General features: G+C 45.9%; 2 protein-coding genes across 2 annotated transcripts; one reads left to right on the top strand and one right to left on the bottom strand.

Moving 5' to 3' along the window:
• The first annotated feature begins 851 nt into the window (after positions 1–851).
• Positions 852–4,895, top strand: LOC101775348 (DDT domain-containing protein DDB_G0282237). Its single transcript, XM_004977955.2, has 9 exons — positions 852–1,009; positions 1,157–1,329; positions 1,945–2,303; positions 2,376–2,448; positions 2,559–2,902; positions 2,989–3,408; positions 3,550–3,711; positions 3,794–3,882; positions 4,384–4,895. Exons 1-9 carry the CDS (start codon positions 897–899, stop codon positions 4,535–4,537), a joined length of 1,887 nt encoding a protein of 628 aa, XP_004978012.1. The 5' UTR covers positions 852–896; the 3' UTR covers positions 4,538–4,895.
• Positions 4,896–5,182: 287 nt separating this feature from the next.
• LOC101779541 lies at positions 5,183–10,666 on the bottom strand. Its single transcript, XM_004975624.4, has 6 exons — positions 10,331–10,666; positions 8,533–9,099; positions 8,331–8,437; positions 6,667–8,239; positions 6,050–6,543; positions 5,183–5,972 (listed from the first exon to the last, which is right to left on the bottom strand). The coding sequence occupies exons 1-6, from the start codon at positions 10,505–10,507 to the stop codon at positions 5,501–5,503; spliced, it is 3,390 nt and encodes a 1,129-aa protein (XP_004975681.1). The 5' UTR covers positions 10,508–10,666; the 3' UTR covers positions 5,183–5,500.
• Between the last annotated feature and the right edge of the window lie 6,084 nt (positions 10,667–16,750).

Below are 16,750 nucleotides of genomic sequence, written 5' to 3'. Positions count from 1 at the left end.
GACGAGCTCCAGCTTAGGTGGTTCCTAATCTCTTGATGCGCTCTCGGGTTTCTTGGTGCTGGGATGGTGCGCGGGTGGTCGGTGGCTGATGCGGGTGCGTTGGGCTAGGGTTCGTAGACGCCGATGCGGCTGTTTGGGGGTTTCGTTCTGCGGGGTGGGGAAAGGCAGAGTTTTTGTGGAGCTCGAATCGGGTTTTGTGGGGGCGTGCTCCAGCGGCAATCGATGATTCGGTGGGGATGATCATAAGGCCATAGGGAGTTTATTGATTCTTGGATTTGTGCCGATTGGAGTGGCGTGTTGATAAGATCGTGCTTGATTTTCGTACCAGTTAAAAAGGTGGATATGGCTGGTCTTGTCTTGTCCTCTGTAACTTGTACTGAGCAGTCATACTGCATTGTTGTGTATTTCTGGGTTTCTTGATCTTTAACTATATTTATACCATGATTCGCCAAGGCCCAAGGGTATGTATCCTATCTTGCATTCTGCGTCGAACATGGCTGTTGTCATATGATATGTGCCTCTTGAGCAGCTGAGGCGAAAGCTTGATGATGTAATCGGCATGCTGTTGGCTTTGAAGTACCGCACTGGTTGTATTTACTTTATATTTTTTATCCTGTATCATATACAAGTTAGATTTTTTTCAATGGAAATTAGCATGTGCATACTGAAACAAAGACTGACTTGGAACTTTACGTGTTGATTGTTAATAAATTTTACTATGCATGCATTGCTTACAGTGTCTGGTTTTATCAGTTAACACGAGTATGCATGCTTTATTTGTGTGGTGTGATGGCTAGGAGCTTACAGCTTTCAATGAAGGAGATTGTAATTACAATCGTGAACTTTTGCAGGTGTCAAATAAATAGTCCATTTGGAGGTTGTATAACAGTGATCCAATGCCTCTACTAAGGAGATCCACTTTCTCCTTACTGGAGCCACCAGATAACTTGGATCCTAATGAGGAGGTGTTCCAAATTAGGTTCACTAAGGAGATATTCCGAGATTATCAGTATCCTTTTGCATGCCATTAATGCCAGCTAATTGATATGTACCTGATATGAATAGAACATTTTAATCAAATCGGATACCTTGTAACTTTCACACTTTCCTAGATTATATTGCAGAAATATGCTTGTGTCCTTGACTATTTGATTAGGGAATACCTGAATAGGTTGAACCTTTATCGTCAGAAGGTCTGGACTTGTGAGGTGTCTGGAAAGTCTAATCTTACCTATGAGGAAGCTTTGGTTTGTGAGCAACAAGCTGCAGTGAAGGCTCAACTGTTGCCGAAAGAGCTGATAGCTCATGTTCTCGAGATGATTCAATACAGTAAGGCTAAACCTCTTTCAGTTTTTTTTAAACATTTATTAACATTATTGTTACGATTGTACACTGCCGAGCTTGCTTGCAATATTATTTTTTATTTCTTGATGATACACACTGTTGGTCTTGTCCAAATTGACCTAGCATTTTCTTATGTGTTTTCTCATTTGTCCTATGTTAGATAAAGGTACATCTAGCTAATATTGTTTGGGCGATCTATTATCCATAGTTTTGATACCTTGACATGTTTAGAATTTTATGTTTCTCACTGAGTTTTGTATTGGACATTTTCCATTATGTCCATTGACTAGTCTTACTCATACCTGGCACTACTTTCCTCTTGATGTTTGCAGTTATTTTTCTTGATAAATTTGAAGGCAATTCTATATCATTGTAAAAAATTCTTAAGGACTCGCAATCTGTCAAACGATCCCTACATATAGATCACAACATACTTATCTTACATATATTGTCCCCCTGGTACTTCCGTTTCTTGTTTTTTGCTTCATGCTGTCATGATACATTGATCTATTATGTGAAGAACATTTTTTTTGTTTCTTTTTGTAGAATTTTGAGGTTCTTAAATGTGCCTAATGAAATTTTCTGCTACATTTACTTCAGGCACTCTTAGCTTGACTGATCTTCTCGAGAAAGTATACTGTAGTCTGCTATTGGATTTTTTTGAAGGACAAGAATTACATGCTAAAAAAGATGGTTCTGAGGCTGCTTGCAAGATCTTGAAGGTTATAGGCTCTGGTAGCACCAAATTGTACGAGGTGGGTTGGCTTGGCCAAGAGAATGCAGTAGTCAACACTTCAGTGGTTAAAGCTGATGATCTAATTCGCAAGAAGGCACCTGCTAGTCGTAATATACTGAAAATGTTTATTAGGGATTCAACATCAAAAAGATCTCCATGGATAGTAAATGCAGATCTTGCAAGGAAATATGGGATAGACACTGAGCCCCCAGAAGACATTATGGTAACCATATTTTCTCATTTCCTTTGTTTAATTCCCTATTTATCATTACTCTAAATCAAGCATGGCTCACAGAATGGTGAAGATTTGTACAAAGGAAGGAAACGGTTTGCAAATGGAGAAGATACCAGTAACAAGTTGAAGAAAGGTGATCTAGCAGATATCCTTGCCATTTATTTCAGTTTATAAGTTTAAATAGTTTCATACCACTACTTTTTCTGCTAGGCTTCTTACTTTTGGCTTTCATATGATTTACAGATGAGAAGCTAGTAGGTTTGCCAGTTAAATATCCAATTGATGATCTTTTAGTAAAGCCTACGGCAGATGATCCCATTTTGCCAAAGAGACCTCCACTATCTAGAGACTTTAGAGTGCCTGTAGATTCTGTGGGGGATCTCCTTATGGTCTGGGAATTCTGTTTGTCATTCGGGAGGCTTCTATGCTTGTCACCATTTTCCCTCTCAGATCTGGAGAATGCAATTTGCAACAAAGAAAGCAACCTTGTTCTTGTGGTGGAAATGCATGCTGCACTTTTCCACTTGCTTATTAGAGATGAAGGTGAATATTTTACATTTCTCCTGAACAAGAAAAAGACACTAAAGGTGATTTCTTCTTCATTTTCTTAATTCAGGTGGCCTTGAGGCACTCTTGTACTTTTCTTTTCTCAGTTGCTTGAATGTTTCTGTAGGTAACTCTAGTCACCTGGGCTGAGTATCTATGCAATTTCTTGGAGATGATAAGAAAAGAAGAATTCTCCAGTAAAGTGTCAAAGATACGAAGGGGTCATTATGGTCTTCTTGACACTGGTCTAAAGCTTAAAATTCTCAGGGAACTGGTAGAGGAAGCCATTACAACTTCTGCAGTACGAGGGCAATTAAATGAATGGATTGACCAGCAACAAGCACTTGCAGCTGCAAAAAGGGAGGATGCTAGAAAGAATAGGGAAGAGCAGAAGTTTAACATGGAAGGGGTAGCAGAAAACGGAAGAAATCACACTGATACTATACAAAATGATAACGAATGTCCTAAGAATCAGCCTGAGGGAAAAGAGCAAAAGGGCTTGAACATTTTTTTGTCCAGCAAGACTGGAGATGAGAAAATGTTTCTGGTGAGAACTGTGAATATATACCATTTTACATGAACTTCCATGCGCTCTTGTTCATTCTTACATCTGCATATACATTTATCTGCTGAATCTGTTCATGAAAAAGTTTATATGCTAACTTCTTCCTCGTCTTCTTTTTTTTAGAGAAGACACCTTGAAACTGAAATGGAGCAGCAATCTCTACGACCCGGTCATCTTGGAAAAGACAGATTCTACAATAGGTATTGGTTTTTTAGGTGTGAAGGGAGACTTTTTGCTGAAAGTGCAGATTCCAAAGAGTGGGGTTACTACAGCACTAAGGAAGAGGTGATTGCTTTGCTACTGAGATCCCTATGCTCCCTATGTTTCGCTTTCTTGTTGTAACGTCTCGGCCAATTTCAAATAACAGCTTGATGCACTTCTGGGATCATTGAACATCAAAGGCACAAGGGAGAGAGCACTCAAGCGTCAGCTTGACAAGTCCTATGATAAGATAAGGTGCGGAATTTCTTTACGGAGTATATACTGATAGGTGGTCAGTGGCTCAAGAGCCAGGGCCCATGTTGAGTACCACAAGATTGTTTCTCTTAGTTCTTGCGTAATATTGTTAGCACAGTTTTGGCCTTTCCAAGACTCTTTCTTTAGGGGACATCACGCGTGAATTACTGGCTGTAGCAGTTTTAAATTTACAAGCAAAGTATCAGTTTTCTGAAGCATTCTTGATTTGGAAAAACATGTTATATAGTTCTTAATAAAACATTGAGTTTCTGTCTTCAAATGGACAAGTATATTGTATATGTTTTCTATTTGTGAGCTTTTGGACATGTTGTCTTTTACTCTTTTAGTTACAAATAGAGCATGACGCAAACCTTTGTTCAAGTCCATATTGCCCTGAAACTGCTGCTCTTAGGTTTAAGCTATTACGCAACAGCTGGTTCGGTGCAAGTTTTGCTCTTAACCCTTCAACTAATTTCTCTTTCCCCTCATTTGTTCATGCAGTAACGCTTTGGAAAACACATCGAAGGACACTGAACAGAAAACGTTACATGAAGAGGTTGACTTGCGGCGTTCCACTCGTATACATGCTCAACCAAAAGAGGATAGCCCTTCCATGTCATTCCTCAAGTATATCAACAAATGGAAACAAAAATGAACTAGTACTAGTTGCTAGGGTTGGTGTCTTTTTTTCATAGCCTACTCTTTGGTGGTCCAATTTGAAACCTTGATGCACCAAAATGAGTATCCGTCATTTGAGAGCTTTTGGAAGCTGAGCCAAAGGTTCTTGATTTTGAGCTAATTTGTTGAACATCTAAGCAGCAGAAAGTCTGCGTGCTAATTGGTTCCATAATGCCATTGTTGTAATTACATCATTTTATTTTTCTTAGAGGGTAACCGAGAGCTAAAGATACCATTAGTAGGGAATGTAGGATCCTATGTATATCACCAGTCAGTTAATGGCTGCATGCCTGTATTTGATGGAATTGATAGTCGGGCGAGTTCCATCTTATTCACATTCTGCTACATGTGTGTGATTTTGAGATGTTTGTCATCTGAATAGTTTGTGTGCCTCCTTATGACCTTATGAGGAATACGTTGTGTATGTTACACTCCTCTGGTCAAAACAGGACGCTGCGTGCCAGGGCCCTCTGCGTGAGATGGTTTGCCGCTACCAGCAAATTTTCAGCTAGTATCATGCACGATAGGCCCTTCACACTCTGCAAAACAATCACGAACTTGCGCAAGATAGCTAATACTTTGAAAAGAACGTATGTTTCAACCAAATTCAAGTCTTCCTCAATCGAAACAAGCTGACATATGCACAGCATATAAATAACTTTCATCAATTATTTACATTATTCAGTTCTAAAATCAAAAGACCACGTCACAATTTACATCCCCAGATGCAATTTAGCATCCTTTGAATCCAGACTAAATTCTGGTGCACGGACATCCATATTCGCCCAGTTCACCAGAATTCTTCACATCCTGAACTTCCTACTGATCAACAACTATAAATTGCTGTACAACGCCATACCTCCCACCTCACCCAGTGGGACAGGGAATTTACACATTTTGACCGTCTATATATTCACAATAAGAACCAAACCGTTGGCATTCACATCAGAGCTTTGTACCAAGGACCATGGACCTTCTCTGACACCGTTGCCACCTTGATCAGCACCTCAGCAGCCTTCACCACTCTGTCGACAAGCTTCACTGCGCCGATGCGGCGCATTGCTGCGTCAGCCAGCTTCTGGCCCTTGGGGCTGCTGCCACCCAGGACTACACCGCGGAAAGCACAGTAGACTGCCCGGGAGACCACCTTGAAGACCACGTCGCCGGGCTGGAGACTCTTGAGGAACACCCGGGTGATCATCTGCCTCCTGGCCTGAATTTTCTCCTCTGATGGTGAGCCAACTGAGGCTGATGCGCTGATCATCGCCTCCACAATCTCTTCCGTGCCAGCATCAGGGGAGCTGTCCAGTATCTTCTCGAGGGCCTTGAAGAGTTCTGAGATGGCATTTTCCAGTTCCAAAGGAGTGGCCTCTGAATTCTCACTCATCAGAACTTGGCGAAGGACGAGCATGCTGAACAAATAACACGATTCATATCAGTATGACATGACAGACTAGTTATATCAGAGGCCAAATGATAGAATCGTTACCTTGTGGCGATCGCAATCACTTTCTGGAATTGGCTCTGCACGGACCTCAGCCTCAGCAGATTAATTTGCAAGCTTTCAGGAGTTGACTGCATTTGCAAGCCTTCCATGCTAGTGATGAGTTGCAACAGGCCGATCCTTATCAGCTTGTCCAGCTTCTCACCCTTGCACTCTGGTTGACCAGAAGCGCCTGCTGCAGATGAAGATGGTTGCTCTACTGGAGTTCCATGACCAGCACGGAGCACTGGAACAAGGGCAGGAGCCTGGCCTGCTGATGGTATTATTGAAAGACAGTCTGAATGTTCACTCCATTCTTCTTCCACAATGTTCTTCGACGTCGAAATCCATTGCATAGTTAGGGGGAGAGAAGCTGATGCATTGTCAGGTGGCCCATAGCGATCAGTGAAAGCCTTCTGCAGGTACTCCACTCCCGCAGATCCTTTTATAATCGGCTGCATCAACTGGATTCGTGCCTTACTCACTTCTGCTTGCAGTTCCTGTTTTGCAAAGGATAGTGTAAGAATCTAAACATATGCAAGGTGCAATCAATTCTAGGAATGTTTATTTTGATGATAAAGGCTAGGAATGTTTAATGTGTTAAGATTAGCACAAGAACGTACCTTTATTTCTTCCAGTATGAAACGCAGGCCCTTGATGACAGCAATGACAAATGAGTTGATGCCATTGTCATTGACTTCAGAACTTGCAGCCAACTCACTCAATAGTTTGTCGTGGCTTTTCTTCATCTCATCCTCCTTTGCAGCAGCAGAGAGCTTGCGGACCATAGCTAGAGAATACTGCAAAATCTGCCCCAAGTATTGTGCATCCTGGGAACCTGACCCAAGTACCTGGGACAGAATTTCTATGTCAATATTCTCTAGTATTTCCTCCTTCCACTCCTTTGGGGCCAACTCATGTAATGAATCCCTCACTTCCTTTACAAGGTTGATCAATCGACTATAATCAGGCATGTCTCCTCTAATTGAGTCGGTGACCGAGTCCCAGAAAGCTTTCTCCATCGTTTCTCTCACTTTCTTCTGGAACTCCTCCTCAGCAGTATTAGCACTATCAGACCTTCCAGCAAAAGCACTGTCATCCTCATGAAGCATTTCATTGACCATTTGCTCATTCTCTGTCAGCTGCTTCACTGGTGATGTACTGCTTGATGAAGAAGCACCAAGCAGAGAACGGGCAACAGAACTTGATCCTAGAGCATTTGTCCTCGAATTCTCCTTAACCACAGAAGGGGTCTTCCCAGACGAATTAATGCTCAAAGGGGTAAATACATTTGCAACTGGTGCTGCTAATGGACTTCCATTCTCCTTTGCTTCAAAGAATTTTGACCTCGTATCTGAAAGAGCAGAGTCCATCCGCTCAATGCCAGCATCGCCACTCAGGTGCTGAACCTTCTCGCGTAAGAGCTTTTGATCATCAGTAACCTGCTTCTGAATTGCCTTCATGTCATGAGTAAGATTATTTGGTGACTGCCCATCCGCAGTTAGCTTGCATGTTTGCATCATTGACAGCTCAAGCTTGCATGCAGCCCTAACAAGATCTTCCTCCAATAATCTTGCATCTTTTACCTTCCACACCACAAAGCAGTAAAGATACGTGCACCACGCCTTGTCAAAATTAGCCAACTGAGTCCGGAATTTCCTCTGACCAGTAACATCAGATGACCGCCCTGGTCCATCAAGTATTATCTTAATTAACAGCTCGAATTCCTTGATAAAGTTTGCTGCTGACTCCATAAGCTGTTTCTCCCTTTCACCTTGCCCGCTTAAAACAGCACTGGGATGAGCCAGTATCATGTAAGCGCAAAGCACAACCCTCAGTGAGTATCTAGGCAATCTGATGCTTGCCACAGAACTTTTAGCTGATCTTTTTGCAACTGCCCGTGTTCTTCCCTCCCTGCTAGGAGGTACCTTCCTCCTCGGTGGAGAACTAACGCGTTTCAGTAGATGGTCAACATTTTCCAGTGACGAAGATGCTACTGAATGAGAAATGACAAGACGTCTCTCCAATCGGTCAAGTAATGCCTTTGTAGTCTGAAGAACTGTAGGAGATTCCATTGACATAGCTAAATTTTCAAAGGGCATACTTTTCACAGACTTCTCATTAATTCCCAAGGCATCATAAGCTTCAACCAATGTAAGTGTTGTCTTCCTGGATTTCACAAATATTCTCCAGCATCTGAAGTACAATAAAATGACCGAAAATATCAGATTAATTCCACTCACCAGACAGAATATAAATATGTATTTGTTGAGAGCAACATCATTACCTCGCTAGCTTTATAGAGAAGAAATCCGCATGCTTGATGTAATCAGCATGGGCAGAATTGCGAGGACTTCCTCGCTGCTTCAAATACTCAGCTCTCTGCCTCTTTGCCTGTTCCAATCAGATAATCTATGAATATCAGAAATAGAACAGAAGGATAAAAAATTCTAGAATTAACACATCTATGAGAAGTTGAGAATAAGTACCCTCTGAAGTTTGCTGTCCAACTGTTCTTTCAGTTTTTTCCTCTCTGTTTCTCTTTGGCTGCATACAGTCATGGCGGCTTTTTGGATGCGCAAAAGCCTAGCTTGAGCCTTCATCTTTTCAGCTTCCAGCAACCTCAGCCGTTTCTTCTCAGCAGCAGTGCGCTTTTGCAAAATTGCAGTCCGCACTTGCTCCATGTATTTGCTCTCTGATGTTGCCTTCTGCACCAGGGACCTCGCTGTTCTCTCCTTCAGCGCAGCTCGCTTCTGCATATCAGCATGCAGAAGCCTCAAGCGATTCTCCTCTGCCTGCCGGACACGAGACTCAACTCTGATCTCAAGTTCTTCCCTTTCCTTCTCAAACCGCATTTCCACATCATTCTTAGCAGCCTGTCGGAGTTCATCCAACTTGGCCAATCGGTTCCGTGCCTTTGCCAGGAGGCTTAACCTCTTCTGCTCAGCAGCCAGAAGCTTTGCTTCAAGGCGCTGCCCATGATCTTCCTCCTGAGAGGACCATGACGGGCTCCGCGGCTTCTTCCTTGCTTTGCAGGCCAACCATTCATGGAATTGCTGAAAAGTAACATTTGAACATAAGTCAGCAAGTTATCCTAATACAAATTCGACTCCACTTAGTTGTTTCCTATGACAATTCTCTCAAACTGAATCAAATAAACAGGAAACATGACAACTCTCAAGAACCATCGGACTGCTGGCAAGCCCAGGAGACTCTAGCAAGCTCAGAATTTCCCCAAGAAAAAACCTCTCGGTTGTTAAAAGCAAACTGGACTGCACCTATCAAATCACATCAACCAACAAAAGTTTTAACCATGTTTCTAGACTTCTAGTAACCCAACTTCTGCAGAGGTACAGGTGTCAGGCAAGTTACTTCTAAGCCAATCCAAGTGGTCGGTGGTAACCAAACTGCTCCTAACAAATTACCTTAATTTTATTACCACGAATACCAAAAGGTATATCAATTTATCTACTTTCTGATTTATGAAAAAGGTCTTTTCACAAACATGCAAATTGGCATACGTCGCTGCAGGCAACTAAAATACAATCTCAGCAGTCGTTGATTACGTTTTCTAAGACCTGCGGATAAAGCCAAAGCCGATAATAATAAGAGTACATAAAAAATAGTCAAAAGGCGATGGAAGGAACCGATGAAACCGAGACCTTTATTTGGGGAAAGGACGCTTTAATCCATATAGCTCAAAGCCGCGAGGTGAGGAAGAACCGCGGCAAGCCCGAACCGAACGCAAAGGCAAAATTGAAGGCACACGTGAATCCGACTTGAGCTCATGACTACCTCAGTACCTACCGCGAATAGAATCCGACAAGGAATGTTACTTCAACTCCCCCACAAATCCTAACCACCGAAAGGGAGCTTCGAAGGTCACAGATAACTTTCCACATGCTGCGCACCTCCCAATTTCCCGTTCCTAACCGGCCAACAAAAATTGCACCAAGCAAAGAGCAGAAAAGTTCGTTCTTGCAACCAAAAAAAAACTCCAATTTGGGAGTAAGTGAAACGCCTCTGAAATCGCACCATTTTTTTTTCTTAAAAGGAAGCAGCTTCAGAAACAATCGGACAGAAAGGACCCTCCTCACCTCACCAGTAAAAACTGAAAAGCGATCGAGTAACTTCTCTCTAAAGAGTTCAGGCAAAGACTCCGATGAATGAATACTTGGACTTCACAGTTCACTCCACAGCCACGCAACCCAACCCAACCATGAGCGAGAAGCAACGCGAACCAAACTACCACGGGGAAAGGAAACGGAGCACGACAGTGACACGTACCTGCCTCCGGAGCTCGGCCTCCCTGAGCCTGGCCTCGATCTCCTCCACGCTCGCCGGCGCCCCGCCGCCGCGCGCCCCCTCCACCAGCCTCCTCCTGATCCGCCGCGGCGGCGACCTCGCCGCCGCCCCTTCCTCCGCCGGTATCTCCATCGCCACCGGCTCCCGCGCCCCCATCATCAGTTCCCCTCCCCCGATCAACTCAAACTCGGCGGAGAGACCAAGCCGATTCCCTCTCTCTCTCTATCTCGCCGCCTCCGCCGCGCCGCGCTAACTTTACTCTTCCTCTCTCCTTCCCGTTGCTTCGCGCGAGTTGGTTTGTTCCGTAACGAGATAGTCGCCGCCCGGCGGGCGTCATTGATATAGCGGCCGTGCGCCGCTGGGGAAGCGGTTGGGCGAGTCCCGGACGCGATCGCCGATCGGACGGCCGAGCCGACTCGGAGAAGGAGGAGGGCGTTTCTGTAATTTGGCTGCGGGTGACGGCGTTAGGCGACATCCAGACGGTTCGGTAGCTGGGCCCACGGGCTAGGGGCTTCTTCCCTCGTCTGGGCTGCGGGTTTGACCAAACTGCCCCTCCCGGCGGCGAGTACTACTATGCCGCGTCTACGATGCCGTGCTTGTTTGTGATTACTCCTTGATCGAACACGCGGTTTAGTGCTAGCAAAGCCTCTTGCCATCTTTTTTTAAAAAACATTATATTGGATAAATTTAGTGCTTGGTAGAGCATTTCCAGGAAATATCAATTCCCCAATCCACTATAATATTGAAAGAGTTGGTGCAAAAATATTACTGTAGCAGATTTCTTTTGTTTTTCTCTTTTCCTAATAATTTTTAGAGCTTCACCCCTTGGCTCATCCTGGTATTAAAGAGGTTGATAATTATCTTAGTAAAAATGATAAAGTTTAACTTAAGATAAAATAAACATCTTTTGCTTTTTTTAGAAAAAATACTGAAGAACATGGTATGCTTATTTTGCTAACTCGGTACATTTGTTTGATACAAATTTGTATTTAGCATGCAAAAACATTTTAGATATACATTGCTTCGAATAGGAGCAAAATTAGTAGCTTAGTTTTGCAGTTTTCTACTTACCATATAATTTTAATGAATTTAATCGCACAAAATTTATGTGTTCATTTTCACTCCGTGTAATATGTATATTTTTCTAGGGGTGAGGACATGGGGCAAAGGCCACCAATATATAACCATTGATTGGAATAAGCATATTTGCTCTCCGAGCTAAAATTCTTGCCTTAATCATTTTGCTTTACATCAGTTTAATTATTAGATTATTGGCACTCATTAAAAGAATACCACGGCATGCTAAGAATTCACTAAAATAGACTTATTATGCATGCATGTGTGTGAAGAAAACATGGTGCATGGATCCGACCAGTTTCAGCATTCATATCTGTGCCTGAAATCCAAATTTTGCGTCAACATCTCTCCATGTTATAGTGGGGAGGGAGGCAGAGGCCCCTCAATGCCAAGTTTACTGTAGAGATAAATATCTGATTATTGAGCTAATAAGCATACTTGTTTTTCAAGCCAAATTTCTAGCTTTGCTCGGAGCGTTTTGCTTTACATCATTCTGATTATTTAGCCATTGACACAGTAGACGGAGTTATGTGATCGTTATATGAATATCATGACATGCCAGAATTCACTGAAATGGATTTATTGTGGCGCGTATAGTATACTCATGGAGAAAAGATGGTGCAGGGACCAACAAGTTTCGGCCTCCACATCTGCGCCCACCGTAATTTTTCCATTTGCATTTATGCGAGAAAGGGAGAGGGCGGAAGAAGAGCCCCGGAACTTTTGGTCCACGAGCTAATGAAACGTCTGTACTCCTGCTAGATTGCCTAACTTGTATAGAGATAACATGCAGGCTGCTCCCCCCTGCTGGTGTGCCGAAGACTTTCCTGCTTTTATACATTGGTGTACGATGATGAACGCTCTTGTAACGTCGTAGCACAGTACCCTGCCCCTTTTTGCTTGTCTAAGCACCAGACATCTGGTAGCCGCCGTAGCGGTGGTGCAGAATCCATCGCCAGATACAGTGACCAAAAGACACGTCAGCCGCCGGCGAGCGACCACCGTGAAACGAGCCGCGCGAGCCGTGTCCCGGTGGCCGATGAATCTCGGCCAGAATCTTGGCGTGGTGGGGGGTGCTTGGCGAGCGGCGACGCCGACCCGCATGTGCGGCTAGCCGACTCGGACACGTCACTTCGCCGTCACCTTATATTCCCCTTTCCCGGTTTCCCCCGCGTGGCGGCGGGAGCAGGTAAAGGTAACCGATCACGACCGCGCTGCCACTGACGCGTGGGGCCAGAGTTGCTCCGTCCCCACATGGCAACGGTGCGCGTCTCGCGGGTGGAGTGAGTTGCCGCTGGGAGTCACGCTGACGCGTGTACGCGCGGTCCTCGCAGCAGGGTACGCATCCGATTGTCCGGAAGGAGACGTGGCAGGGACCGCACGGATACGGAGGGAGGTGGGCCAGTCCTACAGTGCTCGCTTTTTGCCGGATTACAGAAATGCCCTCGCGAGCCTCTGACGGTTTGGCCCCACCTCGCGCGCCACGCTGCACGTGCGATTATCCCGTTCTTGCTGATAGCGTGCGCGTGTCTGCTTCCTGACGGAGTCACTTGTTGCTGGTTACTGTACGGGCTTAGGGGCCACCCACGGTCAATTCGTGCATCACCTGCCGTGTTTGGTGTAGCAGTGTTTTTTTTACAACGGCAGGGAATTACCATTGGGAAACTACGGCAGGAGCAGTGACTCGATGAGGGTAAGAGGGTGCCGAAGGTAAGAGGGTAGAGGGCTCTCCCCGTCCACTTCACCACTTTTGGGAGTCAATCGTTGTGCACTTAAAAAGGTTGATCTGCTATCATGTTCACGTGGTTGATTCGGTAAGTGTAGGCGTCAATCGCTAAATCGTGAAACGGATAAGAGCAACTCAAAGAGTCTATCGAAAAATCTCCTCCAAAACTATCTACTGGGAGCTCTACTAAAAATTTATTCTTCCAAAATTATATCATCCCACAGTAGATCCAATACTTCAAAAATGGTCACGTCACGCCCTTCCCTTCTTTGCTTCTCTCGCGGTCTCCCCTCCACCCCCTCCGACATTTCACAAACTCTTCCTCTGATCCTCCTCCTCTCGCTGATGGTGGCGGTAGAGCAGACTGCCGAGCAGTTCAGGGGCCAGGCGCAGTGGCTTCGCGGTGCCATGGCACTATGACCTGAGCCTCGTGCCCGACCTCACCGCCTACGCCTTCACCGGCTCCGTGGCAGTGGGCCTCGACATGACTACGCCCACGTGCTTCCTCGTGCTCAACACCACTGAGCTCGACGTCGCGCCCGGGGGCGTCAGCTTCACGTCGCGGGGATCCGGCAACATTATATTGGATAAATTTAGTGCTTGGTAGAGCATTTCCAGGAAATATCAATTCCCCAATCCACTATAATATTGAAAGAGTTGGTGCAAAAATATTACTTGCCAGATTATTAGTTTTTTTTTAAAAAAAATGTAGTTACCAGATTTCTGCAAGTTGAGGTAGCATATTCCATAAATCAGGCCTTCAAAACAGTAGTAGCAATGTTACTAAAGTCTGGATTACAATCTACAATACATTAACACTGTCATGCATAGTGAGATGCCTGCCCATATCAGAGGGGGAAAAAAATCATATCTTGGCATCCAGGTAGTTTTTGACTTTCCGTTTTCAGAGACGACAGGTCCACAAGCACTGTTCTTCTACTATGTAGCTTTGGAGCCTTGGCGAGCTTTGGGCCAAATGCTGGGACCAGTTGCGCGGATCGGATTTGTCAACGCAATTCTGTATTGATCTCTCAAGGTGTATATATGGTACATGTACAAGAGCACAACGTAAACAACGCAACTGCCTAACCAACCTCCCTAATCTGCAGGCACGTCCGAGTGAACGGGATCGTGGAGCTGGTCTAGCGACGGAATAACAGGAGAGCAGTTAGCTCTCGAACAATTCGGAATCGGCACCCCCCTTCCTGCTTTTGCAATGGAGCTGGTCACAGCGCTTTTGCAATGCAAGCCAAGCATCACCACACAAGGGCGGGCAAGCACCATGCCTTCCCGGTGCAGAGAGTTTAGCACCTCACCTTCACAAAAAGCGGCCTGTCAATTGTCAAGCCTCCGCAACTGAACAAGCGAGCATCCGCCGTCCCAGATAGGGCGTTCGCGTTCCCGTCATCGCTAGCTACAGGACGTTGGCGCCATGGATCGATCATATGGGAGGGGTGGACGTGTGGACACACGCGCCCGGGTGGCCCGGGCTTCTCCCTCCGTTTCCTTGCAGCCATCTCCCCCATGGACTGGCCGCCCCCGCCACCCGGGGCCCGGAGCCACGCCGCCATCATCATGGTCCCTCGTCGCTCCGGCCACCGCCGCCCCCACAACTGCGACGTGCAATGTGCAGGCCGCCACGGATTACTGTTATTAGAGCCTCCTAGACTAGGGTCTTGGATATCATATCAGAGGTTAAATTTTAACTTTGTCACATCAAATGTTCGGATGCTAATTAGGAGTATTAAATATGAGCTAATTACAAAACTAATAGCAGAACCCCTAAACTAAATCGCGAGATAAATCTATTAAGTCTAATTAAGCCATCATTACCGAATGGTTACTGTAGCACCACATTGTCAAATCATGAACTAATTAGGATTAATAAATTCGTCTCGCAATTTAGCTTAGGAGTTGTGCAATTAATTTTGTAATTAACCTATGTTTAATACTCTTAATCTTAATTAGTATCAAATATCTGATGTGACAGGGCCTACCTTATCTCCCAAACACCCATAGGATGCCAGGCTACTGGATAGGCATGACAAAAAAGGAGAGGGATTTGGTGTGCAGAGGCCAGAGTGCTCTGGACATGTCATGATACGCGTCACTTGGCCCAGACCCAGAGAAAAGAGAGTTGAGTAGGCTGATGCCGAGGCTTTCGATCGGTTGAACAATGCATGCATGCCACGCCGAGACGATGCCTGATTGATGAGTTAACAACGGTGGCGGCGTGGACCTGGCCGGTTGGCCCCCATCATCCATCCTGCGGCGCTCCGGGAGGTGGACGCGTGCGGCCTGGCGTCCTCCCTCCTCCGCCACATGGAAGTGGTGCGGCCGGAGTGGCCTGGCGGCGACGCGCGCTGTCCTGTCATCAGCCCGCAGCCGCCGTGGAAAGCGGGAGGCACGGACGGATCATCGCGGTGTCTCGTTTCGTCGGGTGATCGAGCATTCGAGCTTGCTTGCCTCCCACCTCCGCGCCACTCCCGGCCCCACGATTATCATTGGCCTCTGGTGGTCTGGGCTACTGATGAAACAAAAGAAATGCCCTCTCCCTCTCCTCCGGCTGCTTGCTGGCCGCGGAGAATGGCCCCGTTCGGCAGGGCAGTTGCCGCCCACTGACGAGGAAAAGGAAAAAAAAAAAAGAGGTTCACGGATGGATATCCTTATCCTGTTCCTATATAGTGGTCCACGTGGAATCTGTGCCACTTTGTTTTTGTTCTACTACTTGGTTCAGAAATGGCAGGAATTTTGGTAGGCTCGGGGAGCTCGCCCTCCGAATCACAGGAACCCCGGGCACGCAACTGTGACTGATCGCTACAGCTACAGGATGCTTTTGCCTTCATGTGTTTCTGAGCAGTCTTCCCCGAAAAGAAAAGAAAATTTATTTTGTTTCTGCATAATATGTTATACTTCCTCCGTCCCTTATTATTTGTCGTTCGGAAAGTAGATTTGTGAGGGAAACACGACTTTTTAGAGATAAAAAGAGACAGAGGGAGTATGCTCGTCTCGTTTTCTCGCGCGTCACGGCCGCGAGGCTGACCTCAACGGCCACGAAACGTTTGCCGGGGATCAGGCCGATCCATCATCTCTCTCAGCCCCGGGAGACGGAGGCGTGGAATGAAGAGGTTAGAGGTCTGTCGCCGTCGCCGCACGCCACGGGCCGGGCCCCCCCGGCTGGACGGATCGGATGACACGCACGGCACGAGGGGACAGTGTTGTCTGCGCGGGATTGATTGGATTTTGGAAGAACCTGCTCCTGCTGGACCCCTAACCATCGGCTTAAGCCTAAACAATCAGTCTTCTCGTTGCCTGCTCCAATGCTTGATCCGTGCACTGATCAATAATCTGAACACAAGGAAACCGTGCCACGGCAGTCGGGATGCCTACACGACCGATATGATATCCATCCATGGACTGGAATCTGGCGTGCGTCAGTCAGCAAGGGGGCCAAGGGGACGTGATGCGTGATGCACGAACCCAGCAGGAAGGTACTCTGGTATTAGTTGGCGGCGGTTTTTCTGGTTGCGAGGTCCACGGCCGGGCAAAGGGGGCAGTTAGCCGTCGCCGTCGAGGGCCTGGGAGGCAGGGGAGGCTCG

The sequence above is a fragment of the Setaria italica genome, chromosome VII (genome assembly GCF_000263155.2).
Source record: "Setaria italica strain Yugu1 chromosome VII, Setaria_italica_v2.0, whole genome shotgun sequence".
NCBI classification, from domain to species: Eukaryota; Viridiplantae; Streptophyta; class Magnoliopsida; order Poales; family Poaceae; genus Setaria; species Setaria italica.
Note: the sequence above shows the minus strand (reverse complement) of the source record. Positions and strands in the feature narration are given on the sequence as shown.

Bases quoted from the DNA above. Each gene is read 5' to 3' on its own strand.
- LOC101775348 (XM_004977955.2), top strand. From the start codon at position 897: ATGCCTCTACTAAGGAGATCCACTTTCTCCTTACTGGAGCCACCAGAT. The intron at 2,449-2,558 runs GTGATCTAGCAG...TATGATTTACAG, and splicing joins CAGTAACAAGTTGAAGAAAG to ATGAGAAGCTAGTAGGTTTG. The intron at 3,409-3,549 runs GTGAGAACTGTG...TCTTTTTTTTAG, and splicing joins GAGATGAGAAAATGTTTCTG to AGAAGACACCTTGAAACTGA.
- LOC101779541 (XM_004975624.4), bottom strand. From the start codon at position 10,507: ATGATGGGGGCGCGGGAGCCGGTGGCGATGGAGATACCGGCGGAGGAA. The intron at 8,438-8,532 runs GTACTTATTCTC...TGATTGGAACAG, and splicing joins TGGACAGCAAACTTCAGAGG to GCAAAGAGGCAGAGAGCTGA. The intron at 8,240-8,330 runs GTAATGATGTTG...ATTGTACTTCAG, and splicing joins TTCTCTATAAAGCTAGCGAG to ATGCTGGAGAATATTTGTGA.